At 35.6% G+C, this 21,633-nt stretch overlaps 1 protein-coding gene and 1 long non-coding RNA gene across 4 annotated transcripts in view; one reads left to right on the top strand and one right to left on the bottom strand.

The window, feature by feature from the left end:
• Positions 1–21: 21 nt before the first annotated feature.
• ncaph (non-SMC condensin I complex, subunit H) lies at positions 22–11,305 on the bottom strand. The gene is given in 18 exon segments (NM_001080196.1): positions 22–580; positions 758–833; positions 1,995–2,071; positions 2,363–2,473; positions 4,425–4,559; positions 4,638–4,745; positions 4,860–4,979; positions 5,641–5,747; positions 5,869–6,014; positions 6,707–6,909; positions 8,345–8,424; positions 8,586–8,775; positions 9,466–9,614; positions 9,781–9,898; positions 9,992–10,081; positions 10,184–10,274; positions 10,584–10,802; positions 11,204–11,305. Coding segments are annotated over 17 exon segments (2,073 nt in total). The 5' UTR covers positions 10,796–10,802; positions 11,204–11,305; the 3' UTR covers positions 22–520.
• A 731-nt stretch (positions 11,306–12,036) lies between these two features.
• LOC141385822 (uncharacterized) overlaps positions 12,037–21,633 on the top strand; it is an 82,800-nt gene continuing 73,203 nt past the window's right edge. For 2 of the 3 annotated variants that reach the window (XR_012406893.1, XR_012406894.1), the window contains exon 1: positions 12,064–12,214. This is a non-coding gene — a long non-coding RNA (uncharacterized lncRNA). Of the gene's footprint in view, positions 12,215–21,633 lie in introns of all 3 variants that reach the window. The other variant, XR_012406892.1, reaches the window with a different exon arrangement.

The raw sequence follows: 21,633 nt of genomic DNA, 5'->3' as shown, positions 1-21,633 counted from the left end.
AGACACAAAACCAAGCATAAATGTGACAACACGTTTTATTTTTGAAAATGGTATGTACAATACACATCTAAAAGAAACCTCAAAGTTAAGAAATTATGTTTTACAATTTAAATAATGCAATAAAAAAACAGTGACACTGAAAACAGCACATTAATATTTTTACTTTTTACTGAAGCTGCTAAAGTTATCAAAACGCTTGATTTTAAAAGCAAACATTATTCAAACTGCACCATGTTGAGTTTTTTCCTCTTGGTGAATGCTTCTGACATCTTTCACTTTCACTTGTGTGTGTGTATATATATATATATATCAATAAAAAAGTCTGTGGTTTGGTATTTCCCTGTACAACATTATCATAATCCTGACACCACCGTCATCATCCTCCTCCTCCTCCTCCTCCTCTTGGCTATACTGTTTTGTCCCGACATTTGTATTTTTACATGCCATGGAGAACAAAAGAAAGCGGATTTACATTTTGATACAAATGACAATTTGTGCATAAAAGATTTGTGTCAGATTTTCAGTGGCCTTGTTTAATGATGATATCAGTCATGCCATCAATTTTGTGCAGCTCCAAGTTCTGTTGATGGAAAGAACCACTTTTAGATTCACAGCAATTAAATACACAAACAATAGGTTTCTACATGCAGGTTACAAAAACAAGTTTAAACAAGACAGCATGCTAACAGTAAATCAACACTGAATATTTATTAGATCTTCGTCTATAGTAAGCGTTGAACTATTTTAAAGTACTCACTTTCTCATTAGCCAAGTGCAGAAGGGCCACGAAAGCCAAGGGTACTGACAGATTAGTAGCCATGGCAGAGGGAAGCCTACAAAAAAAAAAAATGTACAGTGAATGGATAAACAAAATTGAAATATTTAGATCACTTTTTCCCCTTAATGAACAGGAACAGTGAGAATAAGGGATGGAAATATTACACATTGCAATTTGTTTTATTCTGCAATATATATGATATAAATACAATTTCATAAGATGAGTTGAATTAATATTTGTAAAGAATCTATCATTTTAAATAGGGAAGATTCTATCAGGGAGTGCATAAAATATAATATAATAAGTTTGAGCACAATAAGTCTTATATAATAAGCATAATATTTATATTATTGAGCACAATATTTGTATAATAAACAATCTGCAAGCATAGATAAATTAAAGATATGCCAATTAAATTTACAGTTTTGTTGTTTTCCGAAGAGTCAAAGTGTATTCAAGTATACAGTAATTAAATAATCAAATGTAAAATAAAACTGCATAGTCTTCATTTTATTAACAATTCCATAAAATTAATCGTTATTCATTTTTTAAAGTTAAAAACAGTATATTTTCTTATGCCTGAATGCTTTTAAAACTTTTACACAGTGACAGGCCTCAAAAAACACTTGCAAAATTTACAATAATTAATAATAATTAATAATCTTAATCCAGACTCAACATTGCACATATGATGTGACTATTGCAAGTGATCACATTGCGATATCAATGCTGAAACAATATATTGTTCAGTCTCAGTGGGAAAAAAATAAATAAATAAATAAATAAATATTATATATATATATATATATATATATATATATATATATATATATATATATATATAAATATATATATATATAATATATATACATATATATATATATATATATATATACACATATGCCACCCTGAAGAGTTTTTCCAGGGTGAAATGTCAGTGACAGGTGCTGATTTTTGTCAAGAAATATTTTGTAATGTTAATTATGTAAAAAAAAAACAAAAAAAAAAACCAATGCATTTTCCAACCACCAAGCATGAAAGAAATATTCGGGTACACCCAAAAAACAGAACCAACCCTTCATATATATATATATATATATATATATATATATATATATATATATATATATATATATATATATATATATATATATATATATATATATATATATATATATATATATATAAATAAAAGCACCATGCTTTAAAAAACTACCTTTGTACAAGATTCCTGATAGACTGGCTGAACGATTTTTCACCAGGTACTTCTGTGGTGTCTTCACTCTCCACCTGCTATAAATGGTACACGAAATGAATCATTTACATATGTACATTTTAATACAAATAAGCTAACCACAAGAAACATGCACAAACAAAGAACAGTTTATTTAAAAAAAATATATATATAAATGTATCTGCTTATTCTGCTATGCAAACTAAATTATAAATGTATAGGGAAAACGGTTTTATAAGAACGATAATGGTTGATTACTGTAATAACCAGCTGAATTTATGCAACTTCTAAACTAAGCAGAGACACACTGGAAAGGACATTCACTCATGCTAAAAAACACAATCACAAACCTTAGCTGTTTTTTCAGGGCTTTCTGTCAGGAGACCCCACATAGTCGTTTTTAGCTTCTTCATGTCCATCTTCTTGGCTGTCCTGGCATAGTTGATCTCAATTATGTTTAGCTACATGAGAAAATACAATCCAGGGTTATTTATCAAAAACTGAAATCACCAAAAACAACAAATAACATTAGGGGCTTTTGCATCAAAGGAACATTTTATACAAGTTCTATAACAAGAGTGCAAATTATTGGGGGGTTGACCCCTAGATAATCCTTCATGAAGGACATCAAAACAATATATGTGGGGGTCAGCACTTTAAAAAGGTTTGTTTAAGCTCAGGTCAACCATGGCTCGTTATTATGTGTATATATTATTACGGCGTAATGCAGGGGTCACCAATCTCGGTCCTGAAGGGCCAGTGTCCCTGCAGGGTTCAGCTCCAACTTGCCGCAACACACCTGCCTGGGTGTTTCTAGTATACCTAGTAAGAGCTTGATTAGCTTGTTCAGGTGTGTTTGATTAGGGTTGGAGCTAAAATCTGCAGGACACCGGCCCTCCAGGAACAAGTTTGGTAACCACTGGTGTAATGTCTCGGCTGTGTATTTAAAAATGGCGCTTCCTTTGTTTTCAATGTCCTAGCTTGTGCTCAAGTTAGTGACGCATATCTGTAAACCAATATAGCTGCATGTCTCACTCCGCCTTTTGGAACCCTTTTGTTGTGCTAGGCACCCTTCTGAAAGGGTGCCCAAAAAGTGGTATGGTACAGTTCGTTTTTAGGTACCTTTTGGCAGTGGAAAGTCATGAAAGTGTACCAAATTGTTCCATACCGTACCACTCAGTGGAAACAGGCCTTTATAGGAATAAGGTAGTTTCATAACAGTTTGTTTGTTGTGAATAATGTGTGAAATGATTGATACTGCAGTCTCTTTAAACTTCAGCGAGTGTTTTACAAACCATAAATGTTTTGTTTTCGGGTAAAAAAAAAAAAAAAAAAAACTCCTCGGCAGCAAGAGATCATAACATATCATTTGAGATAGAGCATAGATGTCTGCAGATTGCACCAGTTCTTGGAGACTGTACCAGCTGAAATGCCACCCTGAAGAGAGTTTTTCCAGGGTGAAATGTCAGTGACAGGTGCTGATTTTTGTCAAGAAATGTTTTGTAATGTTAATTATGTAAAAAAAAAAAAAAAAAAAAAAAAACAATGCATTTTCCAACCACCAAGCATGAAAGAAATATTCGGGTACACCCAAAAAACAGAACCAACCCTTCATAAAGGAGTAAAATATGACCTCTTTAAAATCAATATAAATATGACCAAGTACAACAGAAAATACCAGTTACGTTAATGCAATTGCTTGAACATATAAGATTTAGTCTTATGCTGTATCCAAAATCTCACTATACATACTTCATCACTATTTCCTACACTAGTCCACAAATATAGTCCACTTAAAGGAGTGAATGAAAATTAATGAGTGAATTTAAGCACTTGAGTTTTGTTTGTGCTTTGCTGGTTAATAACTCCCTCATGTTAGACCCTGTTATAATTATTTATCACTTAATCTATCTATTAGTAATGAAACAACTAATAAAGTCATGTACACAAACATTACTTTAATTAAAAATTTTATTTTGAAAATTACAGATAGGATTCCCCTATGGATGTCATTTTGTGGTCAGGTACAGTAATTAATTTGGCATGCAAACGAAGTGCATCATTGGTATTTTATAGCTGCTGAGTGTTGATCCGTATTTATGTTTTTAGACTTATTATTGTGGTGCATTGTGGGATTGATTGAGTGCACTTCAGAACATCCACTATGGTTTCAGGCACCACTAGAAATGGCTGCTCCATCAAATAGGGGCGACTTGAGACTAACTTTTTTTGTTTTGCTTTTTAAATCACTTATGTCCTATAACCATCCTCCACACTTTTTAGATACGATTGAATGCCGTAAGCCACTTCAAAGATCTTTCCATCATTGTGAAAGCAACCTGAAAATCTGCCCTTTAGAAACATTTTTTTTGGACTTCACAATCTCTATCAAAATCTGTTCATCTATCATACCTTGTGTGGCTCAGGGACAAGACAGTCCTCTCCATAAGTAGAGATGTCATCTGTGTCCAGAGAGAAAGGGGTCGGTCTGTCTGTTTGGGAGTCATCGGATCCTGCAAAGCCTTCAGCATCCTCACTGTCCCCTTCCTATTCACAGAAACCACTATAACAAACCATCTCCTTGTCTTCCTATGACACACACAGTACGAGTAGTGTTTAGGGTACCTGAAGACCAGGACAGAAGTTAGCTGTATCGTTGGCATTGTTGTAGTTGTACTCTCCTATGTCCTCACTCAGCTCTCCTGATAACCTCTTCTTTCCTTCTGCACTAAGCTGGAGTAAGAAAATAAATCAGTGTAACATTTGGAGAGTGAATAAAACCATATCATATTGTCAGTCAAGTGTACAAAGCAGCGCAGACAAAATATGAAACATCCATGCACTTACTGTGTTGGAGGGTTTGAGGTTGAGCTGCGACAGGTTACTGGGTGGATACTGGAAGTCTGCCGGAAGTGTGGTTTTCTTATTGCTGGTGTTCAAAGCTGATTTACTAATAGTGGTTGCTGCCTGGAATTAATACAAGCATATTACTGTCTGTAATAAAGTAGTCTCAGAGTTCCCACGCTTTTACAAAAAGACTTTCAAGGACTTTAAGCACCATTCATTTTAAATCAAGTACCTTTGTAGTTCATACCACTGCATATTTAGTGCCATGAAAGTCCTTACTGTTCTTAACATTTCACTTACACTTAAAATTTATGTTAAAAATGTACAGTTTTAAACAGTCATGTTGAAAGATCTTAAATGAAATTTGTTGACTTCAATAATGGTAATGTTCAAATGCGGTTTCTAAAATTTTAACATTGTGTATTTTATGTCAGTGTCATTGATCAAGATTAAAAATTATGATTTTATGTTAAAAAAAAAATGTTCATTTTTTTCGATCTGCTTTTGACAATCGAGTACAATTGTTGAAATACAACTATAAGCAGATTTATTTATTTTTTTAATTCAAGCACTTTCAAGGAACTGGGTTTGTTTTTAAGTACTTTCCAGGCCTTGAATCCATATATCTGAAATTCAAGCATTTTCAAGAAGCATGAGAATCCAGAGTCTGCTCTAAATCTTTAAAGTTCTTGCTGGAAACAAAAACACCTTTGAATGAATTTTGGTTGTGAAATATATGTCTATAATGAAAGTTGTAAAAATACACATAACGGATACTTACTCTAGTTGTCTTAAAGTAATTATGAAAGTTGATATCTGCTTTAAAGTCAATGATGAGAGGATTCTTTGGCGCTCGCTTTCGAGGTTCTTTGTCTGGTTTTTGATCCTCTAGAAAGTATAAATTGAGTTAAAGAAATTAACATAATAAAATTTAGTAATGCAAATAATGAAATCACATTAAATCATTTACAGTTATTGTTAAGTAGTCCAAGGATAATCCATGACTTACGCTTATGTCCAGGTTTGAAAAGCCAGTATCCAGGCCCGACCCAGGTGGCCATGGTCCTTGGACTGAAGTATGAGTATTCTCTGGGCTGATCAGACAGCTGCAGACACATGGTGGCAATATCAACCTCACCGATAGGAATAACCCCCCTGTAAAAAACAACAAACACAGTACAGTGAATGGGCCCGCAAAAACGGCACAAAATAAAACTGATGCAAAAAATTGGTTGCAAAATTATCACCAATAGTCCAGCAACATACTATACAAAATAAAAAATATAGCAGCTAAGACTCCGATGAGGTTTGACAGCTTATGGGCTCAAAAATTAGAGAAAGGGTCTACACATTTTTCAGAGTCAAATTTAAGCACTTTAAAGATGCATTGTCAAATCACATATGTACATACTTTACACAACATCCTAAATTTATATTTATTTTAATTTCATGCATTGTTTACTTACGAAGTATTCTTCATGCATTTTGTTTTCTCACTATTTTTAAGCAAAGGGCTATATATAATATATATATATAAACAGGCCAATCATGCTACAGAAGTTTTTATTTTAGGCAAAAAAAAAAAAAAAGATTTCATTTTATTTACATTTTTTAGTATTACTTATTTATTAACAAATTATCATAAAAAGCAACACAATAACAACTTCAAGCACTTTTCAAACCTTGAAAACACTAGATTAAAAAGTTAAAGCATATTTAAGAAAAAAAGAGAACCCTGGAAAATGCAGAATATTAAACTGCTGCTCCTCTCGTGTTGTGAAAAAGAGCCTGTTTGCAATGCGACAATTTACAAACCCTTTGATGCAATACATTTTGTAAGTACTAACCGTCCGTTCTGTGGGCTCTTTGAACAAGCTTCTTTGTGTTCCTTAAACTCCTCATTGTCTCCCGGTCTGCCCTCATCCACGTCTGCATCAAAATTATCCCCGAAGTCTGGCGCATCATCCTCATCTGGCTCAATATCTGCATTGACATCGAATGCATGCTCTCCCTGCTTCATCTTTTCAAGCAGTTGGTTGAGGTTTGTGGTCTATATTAACAGTGTGAAAGATATCATTGACAAGACATCAAAACATAATTCGACTGTTTAAAAGGGGTCAATAAAGTTATTTATACATTTACTATGAAAATAATGCATCGAATGAGTAAAAGTGAAAAAGTCATGAGAAAATGTTCAGCTTCCAAAAACAGCAAAACCATTACAACATTGATAATAAGTAACACCAAACTGGTATATTACAAAGACTGCAGAAGGATCATGTGAAATTAGATCTGTAGTAGTAAAGGTTAAATATTTAGCTTTCCCAAAGTAATAAATTACAATAAAAATCGATTAAAATGTAAAACTTTCAATTACAATACTTTTAAATATTACCATTGTTTAGGCGGTGCAATATATAAGGAATAAGCAACGGCTTGCCATGCGTTAAAGGATTTTAATGCATGACATTGAGGCCCACATGGACCACATGATGCACTAGCAGCCAATATAAAGCTTCTCTCAATGGGAGTTGTTCGTGGAGCTGCTGCTGACTGCCTGGAGCTCAGAGTCTGACATATTTAAAGATGTGCTACCCTTACACATAACCTGCTGATTTATCCATGTTCTCGCTTGAAAAAACTCTTAAAACTTGATTTTGGGTCATAATTCATAAGTATTTTGCAGATATTCCATATGCCATTAACTGTCCTCATCTGTTTCCTGTGCAGCACATGTGAGTTGGTAGTAAAAATGTTTGGGAGAAGCATATTTATTTCAAACTGTGATTGAAACTGACTGGAACTACCTGTGGGCTTCAACGAAAATAATGCACACCCTACAGCCAATCAGAATCAAGACCTTCAACAGAACATGGAATAAGACAATTTATATCATATGACCTAAATAAAAAAAGTATCATTTCATATATAAATACAATATATATCCAATAATATTTTTCCATTTATGATTGCAATATTACACACAATTAAGGAAATCTTGTAAATACAATGTTTACATATTTATTTAGCCATATTTTCAATTTTTATGTTCAACCTGTAATCGTTTATTATAATAAAATTTTGAAAAGCATTTTACATTTTAATAGTTTTTAAATTTCCACATTTTTAATCAAACATTTGCCCAAAAGTTCTAAATAAAGCGAGAAATATGATCACATGAGATAATTTGAGTATATACTTTATCAAATTTAAATAGAAATAGTCCTTTACATGTGGTGAATAAAAATATATTAGAATATAATACTATATACTAATACTATATAATACTAAATTTATATAAATTTAACCACTGTTATATATTACTTTCTAAAATAATTTATTAAATGCAGCCTTCATAAAGATACCACCTCCACTGATATTTTAAAAATATTACCCTATCCCTATTTTTTTTTTAATGCCAAAAATGTTTTTAAATGGTAGTGGATTTCAGGTTACACTTTAAATGTTCATGAAATGTGTCTCACCTGCTCAGGAGTCCATCTAGTAAAAGAGAAATCCTCTAAGGATGGACAAATTGGCCTGTCTTCTAGTGTCTTTAAGTGACCTGGAAGTTTCAAAGACAACATTGTTTATTCACACTGTCAAATAGCTCAGTGTACCTGCAACTCACCAAACAAACAGAAATATTTAGGAATAGGGCTTACAAAAACAAAGAGCAAATTGACTCGAGACTTAAAACTGACTGTAACATGCAAACAGGTTTACCTGTAAACGGTGATGCAGGAACATTCTGATGGGACACCTGCACAGGAGGAAGCTGTGACTTCAGTAAGGTCATATGTGAAGGAAAGCGCAGCTCACAGCAACTGTCCTCACTGAACAGCACAGAGAGAAAGACTCCCGCTGTACTGTTCTCATCAAAGGAAGCAGCCATACGCTGAAACATGGGATCAACCTGCACAAAAATGTGTTTTAGTAGGTTATAACACCTTACAACAAAACTACTTGGAGTCCTCACATTAAAAGTCAGCTTAAAACATCAAGGAAAAACAAAGGGGGTGGAAGAACACTTTGCATTATATACTAGCAAATCTCAAAATGCTTGATAGGAATATGGTTAAAAATAAATCAAAATTCACACATGTAAATGCATGAATATAAATACTTATTCGAGTCTGCAATACAATAAGTATATTGTTCTTTTAAATGCATCTTGAATAATAAACAGTTTCAAATTTGAAGTTAAGATGCAAAAACTTCTAATGGTGTCTGAAATGTTCCTCTTAAATAAGCATTTTTCTCAGCCTCCTGTGTTCATGTTCAGTTATTTCCCTTTAAAGGCAATGAAAATAACATTATTTGCTCTAACAACAAAATTACTGAACCTACACACAATAACCGGAGAAAAAAAAAAAAGACTAATTTTTGTGGGAAAAAATCCTATGGCACTTAAGAGGTTTTTGCATCTGAACTCTTAATTTGTATGTACTTTTTTTTTTAAATGTGGAAATATTTCTTGAACAAAGAGGCACATGAGAATGTGATTATGACCACATAATCATACAACATATATTGCATAGCCCAGCTCTAATCTGCATTGTAACAATAAATGATGCCAATCTTATTGACATTGGATATTGTTTACCTCACACTTCATCTCAGATTCAGAGAGATTGATATTACTGAGATTCTGCTCCACTGTCTTCTTCGGAGGTCTTTTCTTAGTCTGTTTTGCAGCCACCTGCTCTCCCTGAGAGCCCTCGGCTGCCTCAGTCTCATCATCACCATCCTGACCTGAAAAAAGATGAGAATATAGTAGTACTGTGCAGAGCCCTGGGAATGTATGACACCACTCATCTACCATCAAGACGATGATCACCTAACCCTTTCTGACCGAGAGCAAATTTCATTTAAGCTTTCATAACACGCCAGCAGACCCATGTCTTGAATAACTACTCACTTTCTTTTGGTTTGGTCTCCGAACCCAAACCTCCCAGGACTCTGTAAGCATCAGCATGGACAGCATCCACCCTCACCGCATAGATTTTCGTGCTGGCATCCAGAGTGCCTGCTGCAACCTAGATCAACAAACACATTTGCAATATTATCGTTTAAAATAATCCACAATATTTTTGTAAAGTAGCTCCAGTACAAATGTGGAGAGTTTGTACCTTGAAGTTTAGCTCAGAGTCTTTCTCCTTGAGAATGTCTGCCATGTAATCGATGAGATGCAGACCAAATGCATTCTTTGTGGTAATTTTCTGCACAGGTAAAAGTGAAAAATTAACAGCTGTGTAACATTACAGACGCCTACAAAGCAGAGAAAATACATGGCTGCAGTGCATTCATAAATGTAAACTCACGTTTTCAGTGGAAAGCTTGATGCAGGTTGAATAATGTTCAGATATCTGTGCTGAGGACAGCTTAGGGACAGCAGCAGGTGTTCCTGCAGAGCTACAGTGAAGACAAATACATCTGTCTGTTGCATGCATTCTTTTATTTACACGTTTAGCAGCAGAAATCATGAAGATACATTGTTTACAATTTATATTGAGTAATATATTTTTAAGTTTTTGTTTAACCAGTAATCATTTATTTTAATCTTTTTTCCAAAAAGTGCTTTATATTTCAATACGATGACAGCTTTGGGACAGCAGCAGGTGTGCCTGTAGAGCTACAGTGAAGACAAATACACGTATGTGAAGTTGTATTGCTGTCTTTAATGTACATATTTTGCAGCAGGAAACGTAGGTTTTAATCTACCTGTGGGTACCGGCCTCATTAATGGACGAGTCGTTCACTCCGTGAAGGTCGATGACTCTGGACCTGCGTCTTTGACGTCTCTCCTGCTCATCGTCGTTTCCCTGAATGTTGTCCAGCAGAGGTGTGCTGGTGGTGGACAGTGCGGCTTTGTGGCCCAGTGCCGGAGAGGACCACTGCCGTTGCCGGGCGGTCGGGGTACTAAATGCGCTCATAACGAAACTGTGAAGTAATTGTGGTTTTATTAAAGTTGTATCCATTCACTACTATGCATTTTTCCTAGGCTTAACTTTAACAGTTAACGTACTTCCTCACAGTTTTCATAACAATAACAACATTTAATGTTGTCTGCTTAAACTGTATTAATGCATAGATATTAATGTTACAAAAAGCATGTTTATAACCCCATTTTCTGTTTCCCCGGAGCGAAATTCATACCTTACTAGAAACCTAAGTTTCAGTATGCAGTAAAGTTATTGCACTGTATGGGCTCCTGCTAGCTAGCGCATCTATGGCTAACGTTAGCGCTAACGTTAAACACGCTTCAATCAAAACAATCACATTTAAATCGGTGGTTTTGAAAGCGTACATAAAAAAGTACAAAAAACTAACGTTTAAGTTACCTGCGACGAACTGATGATTTTTAAGCTGTTTAAATGAATCCAGAGACTCCAGACTTTCTTTTTCCTTCTCTTCAGAAGACCATTTGAAATTTAGCGCCGAACGGTTACACGCGTCATCAGTGATGTCATATGTAGGGACGACGTAAAACGTCACATTGTGCGTGCTCTTTATTTTGATATTATACATCTATATTATATCTAAATTATTACGTGTAGAATTATGATAATACTACTATTAACATTGATAATAATTATTATATTATTTCATATGGCAGCACGATGGCGTAGTGGGTAGCACAATCGCATCACAGCAAGAAGGTCGCTGGTTCGAGCCGGGTTTTGCAGGGTCAGTTGGCATTTCTGTGTGGAGTTTGTATGTTCTCCCCGTGTTCGCGTGGGTTTCCTCCGGGTGCTCCGGTTTCCCCCAGTAGTCCAAAAACATGTATAGGTGAATTGGGTAAACAAACGTTAAATTGTCCGTAGTGTAACTTATGTGTGAATAAGGGTGTATGGATATTTCCCACTGATGGGTTGCAGCTGGATGGGCATCCGCACCGTAAAACATATGGTAGATAAGTTGGTGGTTCATTCCGCTGTGGCGACCCCAAATTAAAGTGTCTAATTCGAAAAGAAAATGAATGAATTATATCTTATCATATTAAAACTATATATTTATATAAATTTCTATAATTATATATCGACTCTTTGTTTTCTACTTTTTAATATCGCTTTTTTATTTAAAATGTTAAAGGATTCTATATGAAGTCGTTAATAAATACAATGTGTTGCTGCCAGTCTTTGTAACAAACTTCTCTTGACCGAAAAACAAACACAAAGATGGATTACTCAACTCGTTGTCCACTAGATGGCAGTAAAATAACAGAAGCTGTTTATCCATTTTACGTCGTAGTCGCAACCAAACAGAGTGATTTGAATGTCAACGCATAAATAATAAACAAGAGAACACGCATCTAACCTTAATCCCTGCTGACAGTCTCGCTCTTCCTGCAGGTAATCTAGTTAATTACTTTCCCTTTTAAGTTCAGAGTAGGAGCAATGTTTAGAGAGAAACGCACATGTTTGTTTGATTCTTGTATCATTTAGAAAGCATCATGTTCTCATACTTGGGAAAAGACGTTTAATTTTGTGCTGCATTATAGCATCAAGGAATGAAGATGCTTGTTGGAGTGTTTAACACTGCTGAAGTGACCACAAGAGTTTCATTTTAAAATGACAGCTGTGTTATGATGATAAACATGAAATGGAGTTTATTTAATCTCCTTATTGGTTATGGGATAAAAGTTCTTATATTAAACACCACAGTGCATAAAAGAAGTTCATCTAAGTCCCTACTTATTTTGCACCTTGAGCTCTGAATTTGGAATCCCAGCTGTATAAGAGGAAAATACCAGCAGTCTGGTTATTTTAAATGGATAGCTTCAGGATTACGAACCATCAACAGAGAATATCCTCCTCTGCAAGTGGAAAACCAAACAGGCCGAAGAAGGAAAACGTGTGTACATGGCCAATGTATATCATTAACCATGGCATATAGCCGCACAAATACACACATACACACATTAAATGTCAGTGAGACTAGCTGGCGGGGATGATCGTGAATGAATTTGCTGATAATACAGCTGAATGGGCCCACTGACCGCAATATAAGCACATAAACACCTCCACATTGAGAGTTAATGCTGATTTAGCTTTTCTTCCCTGTCTTGTATCTTCTGACTCACTGTCCTTTTTGCTTTCTTAGTCGTTCCTTTTCCTTGATATATAGTGTGAATTATCCTTTTAAACTCTTTTTTTCTCGCACCTGTGAGTTACAGTGGCTTATGAGTCTAATTTTGACCTTAAAAAACAGATGTAAATAAAAGCAAAGCAAAAGCTGTTGGTGACAACATGCCACAGAGACACAACTCGTGCAGTCCCGCAGATAAAGATACTCATTGATTTTATTTGAATAGCTGGAGGAAATGTGCCTCAAGGTCTTTCCTTTCTGACTTGACCTCTGGTCAGCAGTTGTGATTGACATTAGCATTCATTATACTGCATATGTGGCCAAAGTAAATCTCTAAGGATGCGTAGAGCTAATGTATTACTGCAGGAGCTGATAATGAGACCTCAAAAGATTTACAGAGGAAATCAAGGCCAACATGGATTTTTTTTTTTTATGCAGTGTTGAAATGTTGTCACTTCAAAGTGACAGAAACAACTTAAAGGCAGTCACAGCAGGTAGGAGGAGAAGATGAAGGCCTTGAACTACCACGAAGCAGCAGGCAGGATTTTTTATTTATTTATATATATACACGGCATACTATTCTAGTGGAGTAAGCCTGTGGTTAAAGGTGAGAACAGAAGGGGAGATATTTCAGAATTGTGTACGATGGGCATCGTCCTGTTGTGACTCAGCCGTCAGTTAGCCCAGGAATTAAAGCGAGATGGCCTTGAGTCTGGTATTTGCTGTCTTTTGCTATTTGAAGTCTAAATCAAATTAAATAACTTATATTCAGTGTTAAACCTGTCATAATATTTTAACATGGCTTGCTTAACCTTGTCCGCAGTGCAAATGATTTATAAACACTGACACACTGTCCAGTTTGCAGCCAGAAAGATGAAAACATAAGCTTAGCTGCAAACCTTATATTAATTATAGCACAATACGGCTGTTTATTCTGGCATTAGTCATTTCCTAAACAGCAATTTCCTGCTGTCTCACCATATGCACTTTTTTTTTTTTAAATCTCTAAAAAACAATTGGTCTGAATAGGATGCATAGTTGGCTGGACTAAATTGTTTGGACTGCATTATTTTGAGTCATTTATGAGAATGATGAATCATATACATATTCCTAAATGAAAAAGTGCAGTGGACAGATTGAAATAGTTTTAAGGAATTCTTGTTTTTTTTTTTTTTAGTTTTTTTTTTTTTTTAGATGCGTTAGTGTACATATAAGTCTTATAAAATCATGTTGTTTGCAAAAAGGAGCTTAACATGTACACATCAGGAAGATTAATCCTCATTTGTTTGTCTGCCCCTTGTCTTATTATCTAATTAAAAAAAAAATACATGTTGTGGATACATCATATAATCCCCCCCCCCCCCCCCCCCCACACACACAAGCATTGATCATATGGGCATCTAGGGCCGATTCCTTGTACCTGGATTACTCAGTTGGCTGGATTTGATTACTGACGATTTGACATGATGCCGGATAGTGTGTTCTTCTAAACTCATTTAGGAATTGTTGTCATAGCAACAGGTCTGTAATCTCAAACCTGCTCGGGAGCAGTTTATTTCATACGAACAGGATTAAATTGTGTCATTGTAAGCAAAGGTAATACTAATAGTATACAGATGTTTGGTTGTTTGTTTGTTTGTAAAAATGTTTAAAAGAAATTGAATATGATTGAATAGTGTGTTCTACAAAGAAATAAAGGTACAAAAACTCACAGTGGTGGTGCCTTTTCAAAGGATTCAAAGAGAAATTTGTTAAAACATTTTGTGATGAATATGTACCAGGCCTATAGCCAGTGGGTTCGGGTGGTTCAAAAAACCCACTCCCCACTGACAAAGTCTTGAATTTAGGCCCTATATAAGCTCATTTGTCCTATTTCTGACACGATTCCATCATGAATTGTGATAATAACTAATAGAAGAAGGTTTTATTATAAATTAAATTTAAAATTATTTAAATGGACAAATTCTGACTGAGGAAATGAGCTGGTCAGTTTGTTATTTGCCTGTAGGCTACAGTTTTTGATTTAAAACAGATTTGAACAAAGGTAAAGTTTTAACAGATTCATAGTTTTTTAAAGATGTATGATAATTTATTTGTATTTTAAATACAATTAATTTTCATATTTCTTTATTTAAAATTTCTTAAATTTCTAATCTCATTACATCATTATTTATAAAACTGTATTTTTTACTTACAGCCTTAAATGCACATTTGTAAGTAAACACTTTGTGGTAAATTAGTATGATAAGCACTTTGACAAAATTGTAGGAAATATTTTTTGTTGCATCTTTTGTGTGGTTAAGATCACATACAAGCTAATCTAGAAAAGATTAGTGCTCCAAATGTCACTAAAATGCAGTATTTGAAATTGGTAATTTAATAGAAAGTATGGCGAATAACTGCAAAAAGGTCTACTTTTTGAGAAAAAAAGAACCACCCCTTTCAATAGACTGGCTATGGACCTGTGTATATTTTAGGCATTAATATACTTTCAAGGTAGCAATATAGAGTTTTTAGATACAAATACATGCCTCAGTGTTTGTACAGTTTTTGATAGTGTATGATAATATTGATTGCCAGATTGAAAGATTTTGTTTTTGTGTGAAGGAACGATAATTTACGGAAGTCAAGTACACGCATTGTTGACAGCTAACATGCAGATGATTAAATACAGTGTACTTCTTCAATATCAAAATGAATTTAAATAGCTAGTTATTCCTTAAGCCACAGGATTCGGTTCTCAAATTAACAAATAGCCATGATTTTGAGGAACATTAGATCTATCCTTTACAACAATCAGAATTTTACGCAGTAATCTCAGATCAATTCATTCAGATATTTTAATCTGATTATCAAAATTGTTTGAAGAATTAAATTAGCCAGGAACCAGTTCTTACAATTTAAAGATTAGAGATCTGGTAAATCAGCTAAGGTTATTCAAGAGAGGTATGAAGAACTGACCCGTTTTTTTTTTTGTTTTTTTTTGTCATCTTCAGTAGTGTGATGTTGTTTTGTGTTATTGCTAACTGCAAAAGGAAATCATTTTTCAGACTAAGTACTTCAAAAACAATTCAAAATTATTTGCATGCAATCTGCGTGGACGTTGTTAGCTGGTTCTCCTGATATGCATAGTATGCATGTAGCATAGGGCCCCAACCACCAGGGGCCCAAGGATTATGAAAACACTTTGAATTCCATTCATTTCCTTTAAAGCCATGCTCCATTGCCCTTCGGCTAAATCATGTAATGTTACATGGCTGTTGGATGTACAGTACTGGAAGCTGATAAAGAGGTGCCGTCCTTGGGTGGCTTCTGTGATGTGACCTATGAAGGATCAAAAATGGACAATTTTAGGTCACTTTTTAGGTTACTTGCGTCTGCTGTGTAAAATATATGTAAGATAAGTTGGCGGTTCATTCCGCTGTGGCGACCCTTGATGAATAAACAGACTAGACGAATAAAAATTAATGAATGAATGTCTTACCATGTTTACCCTTAACAGCTAGCTATTTTTTGTTGTTAATGATCATAAATGGGTAGTAAAATAATGGAATGTTGGTCAATATAGATAAGTGCATTCAGTCAGTGACACTCGGCTAAATAAAAAAAAAAGAGAGAAAATAAGGGACGCAACGGTTGACCTGCAAAAACGGAAGCGGACGATTTTAAAAAATGCACATGTGGAGCATGATTAAAGTAAAGTTGTTGACTCTAATATTAAATCACTGCAGATTCAGCCTGTGATAAAGCAAATAACTATGTTGTTCACTGAAAACAGTTTTCATGGCTTCTTGTAAAAAATATAAAATACAGTTGTCCAATTTGCATGTAAATAAATCAAATGTAAATGGAATCTGCCATAATAAAATTTGATCGGTGCATCACGAGAATCAAAAGAAACTAATCACTTACTGCACCTCACTGAATATCTATGGTAACTTTAATATAAATCCAATCCATACTTTGAGGAAAAATTTGATGAGATTTGATTTCCTTTAGGCGACGCAGTGGCGCAGTGGGAAGCACGTTCACCTCACAGCAAGAAGGTCACTGGGTCGCTGGTTCGATCCTCGGCTCAGTTGGCGTTTCTGTGTGGAGTTTGCATGTTCTCCCTTCCTTCGCATGGGTTTCCTCCGGGTACTCCGGTTTCCCCCACAGTCCAAAGACATGTGGTACAGGTGAATTGGGTAGGCTAAATTGTCCGTAGTGTATGAGTGTGTGTATGTGTGGATGTTTCCCAGAGATGGGTTGCGGCTGGAAGGGCATCCACTGCGTAAAACAAATTGCTGGATAAGTTGGCGGTTCATTCCGCTGTGGCGATCCCAGATTAATAAAAGGACCAAGCCGACAAGAAAATGAATGAATGAATGATTTCCTTTATTGTGATGTAATCTATTCGTTTTAGGAGGTTTAATTGTTTATTGCATTTGTTTTTTAAATTTTGTTTATCCTTGTAATTCCATGCCTTAAAAGCAAAGATTAATGAGTTGGGGGTCATTTTGAGGTTTTTATTTATTTATGTAATGCATTTACATTTGCACATTCACAAGGCACTTTACTATTCTGTAGAGGAAATATTGGACTTTTACATATGTGTAACAGCAAAGTATACCAGGCTCTAGGGAAATATTTGGATGTAAGGATGTAAATTTTAATCTGCATGACTTTGGCTCAGTCTTTTTTACAATTAAGAATACAATAGGCTATTCATTGCATAAACTCTGGAGGTTTCTCATCAGCGCTTTTGCTCTCAGGTAAAGGGTTACATCTTGATTTCAGCAGGTTCATCTGGTGAGTTCAGAGTTAATTAAAGGGGAGTCAGAAATGTCATCATGCTCCTTGTGTCCCCACCAACCAGCAAGATGCAATTTTTATCTGACAATTTAATCTCCTGCAACCTGATATTATTGGAGCGGGCTGAGCTGAAGCTGAGCTCTGTTTCAATGGTTCTGCAGATGGCATTAAAAGAGACATGATAAGACTTTGCAATAAGCAATAACAGACATGTTGTGTCTCTCACTTTGTAATATACATTTGAAAAATTTTAAACTTATACATCAAAGCAGTAGTTTAAAGGTCTGCATTCCCGCGGCTGTACCATGGGAGCCACAGGACCCGACCAGATTTCTAGCGGAGCGAGAATAAATTTCCGAATAAAGCGCGGTAGCGTTTGGTAATTTGAACAGGAGCGGGTGATCGAACAATATCGCTCCCGACACCTGTTTATGTGTTTATACAGACAGCTTGTTATAGGCTGTCTGGACTCTGTATCATGTATAGCTGGACTCTGTACTTACTCTGTATCCTATAGTCATGGTGAGGAAACAGTTGCGGCAGGTAGAAAACGGGGTGGGTTGGGCAGCAGGACAACAAATACTGAATATAAGTGGGAGCGGTCAGGTTCGGACTAAAACCTGGCGGGAGCGGGCGGTATTAAAAATTATGTCCTGGCGCAGAGATCTCTACATTATTTCAGTCAAAAATGAAAATTCTTTCAAAGGTGGCGCGGTGGCTCAGTAGTTAGCACTTTTGCCTCACAGCAAGAAGGTCGCTGGTCCCGGCTGGGTCAGTTGGCATTTCTCTGTGGAGTTTGCATGTTCTCCCCGTGTTTGCATGTGTTCTCCTGGTGCTCCAATTTCCCCCTCAGTCCAAAGACATGTGGTACAGGTAAATTGAACAAACTGAATTTGCCATGAGTGTGTGGTTTTCCCAGTACTGGGTTGCGTCTGTAAAGGCACGATTTCTCTCATACAAATGATTTCTTTCAGAATTTATTAAGAGCAGGGTTTTTTTTTGCCTAAATGTAGAGATCAAAACCAAACAACAAATGTGTAAACTACATCCTTAATCCACGTAAGATTAAAGATCAAATCTCTCCTGCTTTTGAACCAAATGACCTGAAATTCAATTCAAGAACAATCAGCCGTTTGTAGATTTAAACAACCTTGAAATAGAGATATCTATCTTAAGAACAGTGCTGGAAAACATTTTATTTAATATCTTTTATGATTTTTTTTTCATTTGAAAGACAGTTTTTGACTGATTTTTATTTTTTTCAAAAGCATTTTTGAACAATTGTGTATTACCATAAAAAAAATCCTTTGAAAAATGATGGAAATACTTCATCATAACCATCAGTTATTTCAGTCCGCCCTTTGTAGGCTTTGGGTGGGAAGTAATTCTGGTTCATTCAGCTGTCATCTTGCTCTCATTTCTACTTTATTCAGAGAAAATTGCATTCAGTTTTAGGTAATAGAAATCCAGTTTGCAGGAGGATGTCTTTGCACAATGTCTCCCCTCTTGACCTATGAGGGCTAGGTTGAGGGGAGGGTTGTGCTTTTTGAAATTGAATGGCATATTCAAATATACATAAGCACACAGGCACTTTTTCTTCCTTTTTCAATTTCTTTCAATGTTTCTATCTATTATGCATAATAAAAGGCTGAGTTGGTCTACAAGATTTTCCCCTTTTGTTCAGAGACGCTTTTTCTCTTAATCTCCTCTTCTCACTTTCCCCTTTGCTACTTATCTGGTTATACTTTCATTATAGGGTCCGGTTATTAATGTGAGATATTAGCAGCCAAATTTGAGACGTTTAGGCCTCCACAACATGAATGCAATCACTCCATCTGTCATCCGCGCCTCTCCTACACCTTCTCATTTTCCTCTTTGTCTTTAAGTATGCATTTATTTCCTTCACCTTTCAACCATCTTGCCGGATTTTACATAAAGTTGCTGTCATAAATAATAATCAAGGTAGCACACTGGACTAGAGAGCAGAGATACATTTAAAGTGTAGGTGTACTGGGGATCCTTAAACTTAGACTGTATATTTATCTGGTTATTTTAGGGTGTGTTTAACACTTTTGGGGGTTGGTTTAATTAAAATGAACTCAGTTGCCCTGTTAGTGCAGTTCATTCAAGTGTAATCTTTACCATCTGAACCTTGGTGTGCACTAAACAAATGAAAGCTAAATGCAAAGTTAAACCTCAATCCGCTTCCAAACACTCTCTGGTGCAGTTTGATTAAAATAGGCATCAGATTTGGGGCTATAGGCAATTCAGCCTCTCTCGATCCCTGAGGCTCTGTGCTGGTTGTGGAAATTCAAAATTCACCCAAAACAAATAAATATGATTTGCAATGAAAATGAAAATTTGAAAGTGGTTCAATTATTATAGGTGCCAAGAAAAAAAACATTTAAGACATCATAGATCATAAACATCTAAATCAGGGGTGGCCAGTCCTGTTCCTGGAGTTCTACCTTCCTGCAGAATTCAGTTGCAACCCTTATCAAACACACCTGTCTGTAATTATCAAGTGGATTTCAGGTCCTAATTAATTGGTTCAGGTGGGTTTGATCAGGGTAGGAGCTAAACTGTACAGGAAGGTAGATCTCCAGGAACAGGATTGACCACCCATGATCTAAATCAACAAAAACGCAAGACTTGCAAGACAAGCTTTCAATGTTTTAGATTTAGTCATTCAGCAAACGCTTGTCCAAATTGACTTACAATTGAGCGATTCAACAAGAAGAGGCAATACACACAAGAAGTTCTAGTTATTCAAAGTAACCTGTTTGTGCTCAGTAATTGTAGTGCTAGAGTAGGAGTTTTTTGTGTGTGTGTGGGGGGGTGGGGTGAGGGGGTTAAAAATGGGTTCTATAGGTTGTTTTGGTATTATTCATCGGGTTTCAGGTGTTCTCTGAAGAGATGGGTTTTTAGTTGTTGAACTTGTCGTTTGAAGTATATCACTGTATACGCATTCTGAGTGGGAATGGGAAGACCATTTCACCAGTGAGGAACATTGAATGAGAAGGTTTTGGAAAGTTACTTATAGCCTCTCTGTGATGTCACCACAAAGTGTTGCTCCCACCCTGATGGGGAATTAGACCTTCAGGAGCAGGTGGAGGTAAAAGGATGCAGTGCCAGTGGCTGTCCTGTAAGCATGCAGGCATCAGTGATTTGAAATTGATCCAAGCTTCAACTGGTTATATATACTCTTAATTTCTCAACAATTTCAATACCATCACATGTACAGACAAAAGGAGAGCATTTACCCTAGCACATTGCACTTTTGGTTGTTTAGTAAGATCTGTTACATTTGTTTTTTTTTTTTTAAATGTCAATTTGTACACTGACCAGACCAGCACTAAATTAATTAATTTCTTATTTGGTCAAGACCAAATGGGTGAACACACCCAATTCCAATAAGAACTGATATGAAATGGTCTTAACAAACTTTAAACCCAACATGTAAAAACATTTTACTTGTTGTGTTTTTATTTATTTATTACTTTTAAACTTTTATTAAATGTGTTGTGTATCTCTCGACACGGTGTCTCAGTGGTTAGCACTGTCATCTCACAGCAAGAAGGTCGCTGGTTTGAGTCCTGACTGGGCCAGTTGGCATTTCTGTGTGAAGTTTGCATGTTCTCCCGGTGTTCCTGTGTCCAAAAACATGTGGAAAGAGTAAATTGGATAAACTAAATTGGCTGTAGTGTAGGAGTACATGTGAAAATGAGAATGTGTATGGGTGTTTCCCAGCACGGTGCTGAGGGCATCCGCTGTGTAAAACATATGCCAGAGTATTACATTTCAAAGTTATTTCATTGTGGTGACCCTAATAAATCAGGGACTAAGATGAAGGAAAATGAGTAAATGAGATGTGTGTTTAGATTTTGTC

This window comes from Danio rerio, chromosome 5 (genome assembly GCF_049306965.1).
Source record: "Danio rerio strain Tuebingen ecotype United States chromosome 5, GRCz12tu, whole genome shotgun sequence".
In the NCBI taxonomy this organism is placed as follows: Eukaryota; Metazoa; Chordata; class Actinopteri; order Cypriniformes; family Danionidae; genus Danio; species Danio rerio.
This window is presented reverse-complemented; position numbering and strand designations above follow the sequence as displayed.